The sequence below is a fragment of the Leptidea sinapis genome, chromosome 23, assembly GCF_905404315.1.
Source record: "Leptidea sinapis chromosome 23, ilLepSina1.1, whole genome shotgun sequence".
NCBI classification, from domain to species: Eukaryota; Metazoa; Arthropoda; class Insecta; order Lepidoptera; family Pieridae; genus Leptidea; species Leptidea sinapis.
The window spans coordinates 725252-737632 of record NC_066287.1 but is presented as its reverse complement, the minus strand read 5'-3'; the positions used below and the strand labels follow the sequence as shown (position 1 = coordinate 737632).

Here is a 12381-nt window from a genome sequence, read left to right as displayed (position 1 = left end):
TGGAGTCATCATAAAATAAAATAAATATTATATAAGTTTTAAGGTTTAATTATTTTTTTGAAAATAATAGATTAGATATATAACTTGTGGAGTAAGTTATGATGTAGGTACAGTATATTGTTTTATTTATAAATTTTTATATTTAAATATAATCAATAAATGGTAGTTTAACAATAAATCGTCTCATTATAAAAAAATCATAGAATTTTAAAATTCAAACAAAGCGCTTGGTTACAAAATTACATAGATTTAAATACAAACATGCAAGCTACCTACATCTGATTTCGAAAAGATTCTTATAAATTAATGAATACCTCAAATATTTAAATAACAATGGAAAATATTGAAAAAAAGAGTAAATGTATAATTGCACTGTATGATTTAATTGCCAAGATAGAATTCCAAAGTTTATCTATTTTAAAATGAAAATTGGTTGCAGTTCAATTACAAAAGACTAAATTGTTCCTCAATAATCATATTTATTTGGTATATTGCAGGTATATTGGATATTTCTAAAACTCTAATACGATGACTTATACTATAACTATATGTTAAATAAGTTTCGAAATATATCAAAATTATTGTACACTGATACTTATATTTTAATGTATAAATTTTTAAAGAGATATAAAACCTGATTTACTTGCGTTTCGAAACATCTGACAATGCAGAAAAAATATTTTGTTATCTAAAACTCAATATATAAAATAATAATAGTTAGGCTATTTTAAAGATGGAACAAAGTTAACATATTTAATGAATTCCTAGGACTTAGATAGATATGTGTAAGATGTTGCGGGAAAATGCAACTCCAAATTTTATAAGTGTTACTAAGTAAGTCTATGAAAATGAATAGTGCCTATTTAAAAATAAGAATGAATATTGTTCAATGCATAGACTTAAGTCAATAAAGCATAAATAAATCTAGTTTGTCATACCAAACGGTATATTTAAGCAAATTATATTGATACCTTAGCTTGGAGTCATCATAAAATAAAATAAATGTTATATAAGTTTTAAGTTTGAATTATTTTTTTGAAAAGAATGAGAGTAGATACATCTTTTATTTAGATATATAACTTGTGGAGTAAGTTATGATGTAGATACTGTATATTGTTTTACTTAAAGATTGTTCTATTTAAATATAATCAATAAATGGTAGTTTAACAATAAATAGTCTCATTATATTATATGAACCCTTTTTGTAGTAGAGGGTGCATTGTGTGTGGGTGTGGAAAATCAGTTTTCGTAAATAATTTTATAATATTTTTGAATAGTGTCAGTGACACAAATTGTATCTAAATCACCTGATGCTTTGATGAAATGAAACCTTTATACAATCTCAACCATGTCAATTAGTTTCAAGATATAACTACCTGATCTCTATAATATGTTTGGCGGAAGAAAAATCTTAAACTAATACTAAAAATAATTAATGACCCGATGAGGAGATGTGTGGATGTGGATGAGGAGGAGTGTATTTTATTTATCCCAAAATTTGTTACATTAAGAAAATGACAAAGAGCTTTATCACTTAACTCAAGTTACATATTTCATAAATCAAAGTTCGTTTTGAGTAAGCTCTTGTACAATAAAATTGATAAAAATCATAATATTTCAGTAGATTACCACAGTTATGTTTATGTATGATCGTTTGATTGATTTTTTGTTTGAATTGATTGTTTGTAAGGGTGTGTATTCGTTTTAGTTAAACTTACTACTATATTGCCTTATCATTTTGAAATTAAATATGTACTTAAAATGATGTTTTGTTTTATTGTAAGTTGTAATCCAATAACTTTTAAATACATTATTCTAAGGTAATACGAATACAATCGAGATACAGAATTATTTGAATAAAATTGATCTCAGTATTCAAAATAATGTTTACGCAGCAAACCGATTGTCGATATACGTTGTAACGCCCTGTTATATTGTCAGCAATGTAGATAGTGAAAATAAGCCAAGCTCTCACTGGGTTGCAATACACATTGGTGAGCAGGGTATTGGACAATACTTCAATTCATATGATCGTCCAACTCAGGGATGCCAGCTGAGGTTTTTACAAAGCAATTGCAGAAAGTATATCTACAAAACTACAAGAGTAAAGAATTTATTTACCGCAGCATGTGTTGAGAGTACTGTTTAATGTATCTATACTTTAAGTTTAATAAGAAGAGTTTGAATGATTTCATCAAATATTTTTAAAATGATACAATCTGCAACGATGTTTTATTATATACTTTATTTATATCATCTGTTAACTCAATAATAAACACAACACAAAACTGTCGTTTTAATCGTAGCAACGAATGTGAGAGGTAATTTACTAATTACATCTATCACTTTCAAAGAATCGACATTGAGTCGCTCACCAATCATTAGGTTAATTACCACTGATTAGTAATGAGTATTGATCTGTTTAACTTAAAAAGCTAACTTTGAAACTATAAGAGATATCGAAAAACGGATCAGCGCAATCGCTCGGAAATACATCAAAACCCCCAGTTTGACACCAAACTTTTTTTTTTTTTTTAGTAGGCATCTCGAACAAGTGAGCCAGAACCGGCGAATCCCCACTACTGTGAGCCAGAACCGGCGAATCCCTACTACTAATGGGATTATACAGCATTATCCAGAGATTTATTTATGATAATCGATAGAAGCAGTCCTAATGATACTAGCACATTTCACTGCACAACTGACGCAAATCTATTTGCACCGGCTCCCTTTGTAGAGTCAAGTTTTTTCACACTCTAAATACTTGAGATGTTGTGACGGAAATGACCATTTTTATTGGCGTCAACGAAGGGGATATAGTCTTTTTCCCTAGGATTCCCTTGATACCATCGGATTACCAATTTGAATTAAAACGTCTGCAATTTCCGGTTAATCTATGCTACGCGATGACAACTAATAAAGCATTGGGCCAAACTTTGAAACTAGCCGTTATAGATCTCAGAAATGATTGTTTCTTGCATGGCCATCATAGTTGTATGTGGCGTCCTCCAGTTCACCAGTTTTTTCTTCAACCCGAAAGTAGAACAAGAAATATTGTTTACAACGAAGCCAGCCTGAACAGTGGCTGGGACTTTATAATAAACATTTAACCTTAAAGCTATTATATATCTTATGAAGCCTACGAGAATAAGTTACAAGTAATCCTTTATTTCTAGTGTTATAATAATGAAACTCACTTTTATTACAAAAAGGTAACGATTTTTGTGAACGTATATTAAATTTTCATAATTAATGTACCTACTGACAATTGTCACCTGACCACTATCCATTAACAGTCATAATATTACTTAAATTTTTGAGGTTCTGGTGTATCCGATTCTCTCATACCATTCAAGTCAAACTTTCATATCTCAACAACATCTACAGCGATCTACAGTTACTAACCTTATGTCCTTTGTCGGCGATCTCTCTGAGGAAATGGATCATGGTCATTCAATTGGCGCTATTTATACCGATTTCAGCAAGGCTTTTGACAAATTGAACCATGAACTACTTATTTACAAGCTTTATTCTTCTGGAATCGGTGATATTTTCTTAAAATTGTGCTAAATTTATCTAACCTTAAAACTTCTGTTGTTATTTAAGGCTATTCTTCTATACCTTTGCCCACTCTGTCAGGTGTCCCAAAGGGCGCCCATTTGGGACCATTATTTATTAATGACATACACAATTGCCTTTAGATTTAATTTATTTGCTGACAATCTTAATTCTTAAGACAAGTTAATTCATTCGATAAAGCTCTTCTTCTTCATAATAGCTTTCTGGTGTCAGGAAAATGGAATGAGCTTAATGACAGCTTACAAATCTGACGTGATCCGCTAAAGTAGCCAAAACATAATTTACCAACGAAAACATACTATGTTGATGGTATTGCCAAAGCTTAAGTGAAACTCGTTTGGGATCTAGGGGTCATCATCGACAACAGGTTACGGTTTAACTCCCATATTGATTCAATAGGTATCTAAAAAATTATTAAGCATTTATTTCAGAGTCAGTTGTGCTTAAACTTGTGCGGACTGCGGAACACTTTACAATACTGTACCGACTACCGTCGTTTGGCACATCATAATGCGGGTTGCATTACGATGTATATAACAAACGCTTGGAACCAGTTCAAAAGAAGTTTCTCTGGCATTTGTCGTACAGCTTAAATCTAGCGAAAAGAATTCCTTCTTATATAATTAAATTCTTTTAATAAACCGCAGTCTACCTGAGAGTGCGGGATTTTTAAATAAATATTATATCCAAACACGTTACACGGACCACAAAATAGTTTCTAGCAACATACACAGATGGCGCTAGTATAAGTAATATCGAAAGCGAAACGCACTATAACAGTTCCTAACGCTTTTGTGTGGTGTTTGAAATTCACGGCTCGAATTGTGACCCGTACGCTCGGATGTTTCCGAAAGGTCGATACGACATATTTTGATTTTTGAAATGTGGTCTCATGCTACACGCATGAGACCATTGTTCATTACAAAAACTATATTAAAAGTACACGGTGTTGAGGTGAGCATAGAGGTGTGTTTATGATTCATTGATGATTTTTAAATTAAAATTAATTCAACTGTGTTATTGTCAATGGTCAATAAAAATGACAAAACTGTTAAATTGTCAACGGGTTTTCAATAATAATTTAAGAGATTCATACTTCATATTATATTATGCTAAATTTCAAAAGTTCTGTTTATTGTGGTGAAACAGAATTTACATAATTCTTTTAATAATTTTGATGGAATAACAATAATAATTATTCTTTCGTATCTTTAGTAGATGCTTAAACAGTGATCCTAAACTAGAACCTACATTATTAAAATTTATCCTTATTATACAAATAATTTAAGAATTTAATAGAAATAAATATCATAGAAAATATTATATTAGTAAGTAGATTAGTGGCACGTTCTACCAAATTATCATTATTATTATATTATAATTATTATATTATACGAAGCGTTGAGTCATAGTATATTTCTCGTAGGATAAATGCATGAAAGTTATATATATATAGGTACTTATTAGTCACTTATTGATGAAAATATCAAAAATAAAAAAGTGTGTGTGTCAGCTCCGACGCAACTGGAGTTTACTCCTAAAGAACGATTGTCTTAGAACAGGTACTAAACAAAAACAACTCCAATGGAGTCGGTTACAAACAGACATACAGCAGAAGCTATTAAAAGCGTATTACTTAATTAAAAAATCAAATAAATTCTTAACGATCAAAATATGTCAGGAAATGCCCAAATACAACTCGTGTTAAAAGCGGAACTCAAAATTAGGTTCAATTTTAAAAGATCCATCAAGGAAGTTACATTTTGGCACACCCTAATAGGTATTGAAAGTATTGTTTAAATTCAACCATTCCCAATCTGTGTTACAATAATTATAATATCTTAACTGTTAAGAAATTAATTTCAAATTTCATGTCTGTATGAATATTTCTCCATGATAAATTTATGACACACAGTTTGACAGTTCTGCTGTGACATTATTAACAGTACTGTGACAGTCTTGGTTATAGCTGTAGTTATTAGTTTTAATTAGATTAGGCATGTATATTATATTCGTAATTATTAAGAAAAGTTTTTCATATTATTTGTTATTATATTTTGTAAATGTTCACATGTATTTGTAGTGTTTGTTCCAAATAAAGACATAGTTACTTACAATGGATATGTAATATTTAGCAAAATGATTCAAAATTTAAGTTAATTAAACAATTTTGTAAATGTTAAGGGTCACTTACCTGAAATACGACACTCGATCCTTTTTAAGTTATTTAAACAATATGCTGTGGTTTTGACAGTTTTGCACTGAACACTTTGTCATTTAGTGGCGTAGTATTCAAAGCGCTATCAAAACACAACTGAATGCAAACTCTGCCTAATAGACGTGTAGGCAGAGTTTTGCTTCACATAATTTATGAGCGTGACTCTAGTTGTTAATCGTAACGTTGATAATAATATATATTTTTTCTTAGAACTATTAATAATTCTTTGAATTAAATTAAAACACGACATTATAGTTAAATATTTTATTATTTACAACTTAATTACATCTACGTATTATAGAGATCTTTTTACATAATATTAATAATAATATGTACAGTTAACTGAATAATACTGATAAGTGCGATGTCTTGAGCCTTAGAATAATAAATGTTATAATACATTCTCTCCTTAATACATAATTCTATTGATTCTAAAACTCACGATCTGAATACAGTCAAAAATAATGATTTGAATATGGCAATATTATATATTTAGCAGATAGGCCCTGGCCTATAAACTTGCATCCAATGCCACTAAATAAATAGAAAATAAATAAAAAAACAGATAGGAGCTTATAAAAAAAAACTATTGATTCATATTTTTTTGTTTTATAAGCGAACACATTATCATCCATCAACAAAAAAAAATTAATTGCAGCCGGCATTTTTATATATAAGAAGGCAAACGGGCGGTGAATTCATGAAGAAATACGGTGAGGGCGACTGCTCATTGGCTCAAATAACGGCGACATTATGAACGCATAAGAAAAATTAATTGATATTATCATAAAAAAATATATTAACCTGTGGTATTAAAGTCTAAACACACAGGGTTTGGTACGGCTGAATAGGATGTGGTCCGGTACTGGACCATATTCGAGGTTATGTCGCATTGTCCACCGAACAAAATAATTATTACTACCGTGTGGACCGTACCGAGTACGACGCTGGACCAATTGGTCAGAGTTGCTCATCCACGCCCACCAGTTATCAAACTGTCCGATGGTTCGACCGTACCAAACCCGACCATGTGTTTAGACTTTAATACCACAGGTTAATATACTTTTTAATGATCATTTCAAGTAGTTCTTCTTGTGCGATCATTTAATGTCGCCGTATTTGTATTAAATTACAATATACACTTGTTATAAATGAATACCCTCTGGGGACACCTGAGTCCAAAGGAATCACAAGAGAGTTGCCGACCTTAAGCGTCGAGTAAACGTTCATATGAATTCGAAAATAGAAAACACATCAGTATGTGGGCAGTGGCGTAGCGCGGCTTGGTTAAAAATATTTGCTTATGAAGATTTTTCACAAAAGAAAAAAAAATATTGCATAAAATTAAAATAAATATTTATTTATCATAATTATCTATCTGTCACATTTACCAACATTTTGAAACAATTCAAATTAAATGTGTACTCTCCTTTTTTTCGGTAAACAGCAAAATTTTTTATTAATTTTTGCTTATGTACGTCGGGGGCCCCGTATAATTGATACGGCGGTAGCTACGCCCTTTGGTGTAGGTCTTGTTGATTATTGACCGTCAATGGATTATAATTAGAGAGATATGATATTATCTCTCTGATCAAGATACCTGAGCAAAGAAGAATCTTAAAAATCACCAATCAAAAAAAGTCAAATGAATATACTCTTGTGACTAAATTATATATACTTACTTATCTTTATAATACTTATAGGAAGTAAGTTACTGATTAAATGTTTTTCTTCCGTCTTCTATAATACATTTATAAATACTATTTTATAATTTAAATCTATATTTGGCCTGCATCAGTACATAATTATATACTATATCTACAATATAACTTATATTAAAACATAAATTCTGTTCGTTACGGATAAAATAGCGTCCACCTTGCGTTTGACAACAGCTGTGTACCTCGTACCACAAAATTCGTTATGCGGCAATAAGCGACGCCCGGTATGCAGACAGCGATAATTATACGACAATCGCTAATCCGAGAGGTTACATATTACTTATCAACTCTCGACGAACACGCTATAGTTATTAGGAATTTTAAATCTTACCCTAGGCTTATTTATAGAGAATATAACTCTGTGACTATCAAATTATTTGTACGAATTTTCAATGAGCCGACATTTCAACAGTGTTTTTTTTAAATAAAATATACGTATTACAATTGCCTGATATATTGTGATGTTAAAAAAATTATAGTTTAATTATTTACAATGTTATAGACAGTAAGTACGGGGTCATCTGATGTGAAGTGATCACCGCCCTCATAATTCTCTTGCAACACCAGAGTTGTAGTTGTTTATTATGAATTTAGGAAAAAACATAAATTAATAAGGTGTGTCACGATTTAATTTTGTCGATAGTAAATCACTGACCTGTATAAATACCACTGGACAGGCTGTTTTATATGTTTGACATAAGTTATTTGTGCCTATTTAAAGCGCCACTCGCGAGCGTCCAGAAAACTAATTTTGACGTATATATATATATTACAAATGGCTGCGAAGGAACGTACAATATTAGTGGTATTTATACTTCAAGAATCAAATCTTTTTTTGTAAATATTTTACCACCATCTATCGATGTTTGCTGAGGTTGTCATCACTAGTTTTAGTTCCACAGTACTCTCGCTACATGGCCATCAGCGCCAAAATGGCGAATATCAAACAGGCACAAAAGCACTTTGACAGCCGCCAGTCCAGTCGTATATAGTTTGTAAATGACTTGTTCATTATATCTTGTTCATGATTTATCGCACTTTTCACTCGCCATCTTGCAACCTGTATCTATGGAAGGAATAGAATAATATTATAAAGATCGCGAAACAAAAATAGGTGTTGGTCGTAGACGGGTGAAAATTTGCGTTTATTCATTCGTTTTTGCGTTTTGCGCGTAAAAACATACAGACAAACAGTCAAAAGTACCTAATATTGAGATTTTTTTGGATTCGGTGTTGGTCGTAGAACACACACAGTTCTTTATAAAAATATTCAATCTACAGTTTTTGTATGTATGTAATGCAAATAAGTCGTTAACACCTTTGAGATATTTTATAATCCACCATCTTCTGTGTATTTGGAATTGTAATTTTATTTGTTGGAATGTACAAGATTTATGAATTTTCGCACTCATTATGTGCAGTTTGTAACTTTGACGTACCAACATGTTGTAAAACTGAAAAAAATAACTTTTTAATTATTTTACCGCCTACATCATTGCCATATCTAGGTAAGCCATAATATATCGACATCACTTCTTGAGGAGTTTTAAGCAGTAACATCGCAGTATACTGTAAGGTAGTGTGGCCGTAGCATAAGGGTATGTAACTCGTTAATACCTACACACTGTTCTGAAGCGATACCATAGACTATATACAATTTTTACTTAGGTAATAATTATCGTTATTACTTATATATTATTTAACCACAGAAGTTTTATTCTATTCTGTTTGATTCTTATCTATATAAGTAGGTACTTAGAATTCGTATCTACTTACTACGTACTTAGTATCGCTTTTAAGTTATTTTAGAAGTACTCGCCTTATTTACTTACAAACGAAAAACTGGGATAAAATTCGGTGATCACAAAAACACTGGTAACACAGCTCTAATCTTAAAATGATTCCATATTTTTTTTGTTCACTAATTACAATGCATTGCACAAATCACGACCAAATACTTAAAGCTAAAAGTAAAAACTACTTAATGCCTCATACTACATAAGGCCTAAACATATCTATACCCGGTCGGCCATCTTGGTTCATAACTGCCACACGTCTATTGTTTTCCAAATTCGAATTAAAGGTAGCCGCCGCCATCGCTCGCTCCCGCTCTAGCGCGATCATCCTGTCCCTGTCTAACATTGGGGGCGGTTTGACAGGTGTCAGATCTGCCGCCATTTGCGCGGGCTGTTTGTCGGGGTCGTTGTGCGCCTCCTTTTTGTTTTTCTCGTCGCTTGAATGCGGCTCTTTTTTGTGGTCTTGTTGCGCTTTTTTCGAGCGTTTCCACTTCATTCTGCGGTTTTGGAACCATATTTTTACCTGGACAGAAAATGGAACGTTAAAAAAGGTTCACTACAATTCTATTATATTATATTAAGGTTGAAAAATAGAATTTGTTGTTCAATCTTTCTCTTTATTAGGCTATAAGTAAATAAATTTAATTATTTATGGTAAGGTCGGATTTTGTACGGCCGGACCATCAGACGGTCCGGTGGGCAACTTGCACAAATTGGTCCGGCGCGCAACTTGCACAAATTGGTCCGGCGCGGCGTCGTACTCGGTTCGGTCTGGACAGTAATAATAATAATTTTGTCCGAAGATTGGGCCGTACCAAAATCCGATCATGTGTTTGGGCTTTTAAGGTGGTAGCTTGACTCTACCAATTATTGTAGACTTAACTAATTATGTATTAAAATTGGTTATTACGAACACATATCATCTTGATTATGTAATATATAAGGTTAGATGTTACGAGCGTAAGACGCATGAGAGAGTAAGAACACTCAAAGTCTAGTCAATGTAGCCTGTTCGGCTCATAATGACAATGGCATGGTATTTAATAGTTATTATTTATAAAATAGAAGTTCCCGAGTCCTTGATAGTATGGTTATGGTTGGCAAAGCGCAAATACTTCAAAAACAAGCAAATACTTTCAAAGTAACCTTTTAACTATAAACATATCTAAAACCTGGTACACCATCTTTAAAGCAAAAAACAAAACTATTCCTCCTTTCACACATTTAAGAATAAATAATCAACAAATCGAAGAAAAAAGAGAAGAGAAATATCTAGGCCTCATTTTGAACAGTAATATGGCATGGATTCCACATATCGATAAAGTAAGAACAAAATTATCATCTCTAATTGGTATGTTACGAAACATTATCAGATCTATTCCACGCCGTGTCCGATTTACAATTTACAATTCACTAGTTAAACCACACCTATTGTATCTCATAGAAATATGGGGCTGTACTGCAAAGTCGAAATTAGTTAAGCTACAGACAACACAAAATAAACTAGTAAAGCTACTGTTTCATTATCCCTACTTAACTTCAACTGAAAAAATCTATACAGAAACAAAAATTATGACAATCAGACAATTATACACATACACTACATGCGTACTCATTTACAAGGTTTTAAATAAAAAAATTCACACTAACACATCCTTCTTTAAAAAAAGGAATTTAACCAGAACTGTTACACGAAGGGCTAGTCATATTGAGCTGCCAATGGTGAGAAGTAATTATGGAAAACAGACAATAACCTTCGAGGGAGTTCAGATATATAACAACCTGCCCACAGAAATAAGAAATGCCAAAACATTGACTTCTTTTAAAGCGAGCCTTCAAAGGCACATACTCAATAATTATGAAATGTTTCAATAACATATGTAGGTTGTTTTATGTCTTATCTGTTTGCCTAACATTGAATTGCATTCTGTACCCACCATAATCATTGTTTTACTTTACTTTGTAAAATATTAATTTCTCATGTAAGTGACAATAGGTCTTAATGAGAATAAAGTTATTTAAACCTAAAGCGGCTTTAGTACCTATTTCAGGGTAGCCCTGTTTCACTGCGACCAATGTGATCTATTGTGATAGCCATTGTTAATTATAGCACACTGCTAAGATTGATAATTTTCATGAATCTTTATTTTTTTTTCTATATTTTGATTTTTGCTGTGAGCCGTATCTCAAGTGGTTGAGGAATTGGTTTTCCCAAAGAGATGCTACGTTTACGCATTAATGGACCACATTCAGAGAAGATCTGCAACGGAGTTTAATTTGCACTATTACCTACAGAATCTACACGCTCTGCAGTGTCTGAGGCTTAGGATTGAGATTTGTTTGTTTAATCTCCTTGATGATAAGCCACTTAAGTTATTTAAAAGTAACCCCTTTTATATCGACCCAAAATCATCACATAAATAAGTTTATTCCAAAATTAGGTTTGAGTAACGTCCAAGACAAATTCTTAGACTTGGAGATGGCATTTTGGACGAACGCCTCCAGTTTATATAAGATCAGTCAAATCAGTTTTTTGACGTGTAGTACGATGCAAAACCTTAGCACCTTCGCGGAGTTACAAATACTTTTGGTATTAAGTTATACCTCAGAATAAACCAAAATTAAGAAAATGTTTTACAAATAGACATTTTGCTTATGATTGGATTATCCGGACGTATAACATTTCCCGCGTTTATTCGAAAGGCTGCTCGACATTTGGTAAACTTCAGAATTATCATTGTATTCATAGTGTTGTCAGCGATATAGTCAACAATTTGCATATTCTTGTTTTATTATAAGGTATAACATTATAAAAAGTTTATTTGTAAGGCCGTAGAAGTAATATTACTCGAATCCCTAGATTGGTCACAAACACAATCAAAATCTAATAAGAACAAAGAGAACACACGTAAACATTATTTCCTTAAAACAACCGTATATCATGTACCTAACTTTTTGTAACAATTTAATCTGGTAACATATATCATTCCGCCGAGATTAATCTTTAAACCCACATAAAACGCCCCAAGCAATAACCTTTATGGTAACATCTCTCCCTAGTAATCTT

General features: G+C 31.9%; 2 protein-coding genes across 2 annotated transcripts in view; both read right to left on the bottom strand.

The window, feature by feature from the left end:
• LOC126971401 (alpha-1,3-mannosyl-glycoprotein 2-beta-N-acetylglucosaminyltransferase) overlaps window positions 1-12381 on the bottom strand; it is a 258468-nt gene that overhangs the window by 95668 nt on the left and 150419 nt on the right. The window lies entirely within an intron of this gene.
• The window catches only part of LOC126971439 (homeobox protein Hox-B6-like), a 43662-nt gene continuing 37384 nt past the window's right edge, over window positions 6104-12381 (bottom strand). The window contains exon 5 of the mRNA XM_050817759.1: window positions 6104-9837. Within this exon, the coding sequence (XP_050673716.1) occupies window positions 9508-9837 (330 nt within the window). The 3' untranslated portion in view covers window positions 6104-9507. The remainder of the gene's footprint in view (window positions 9838-12381) is intronic.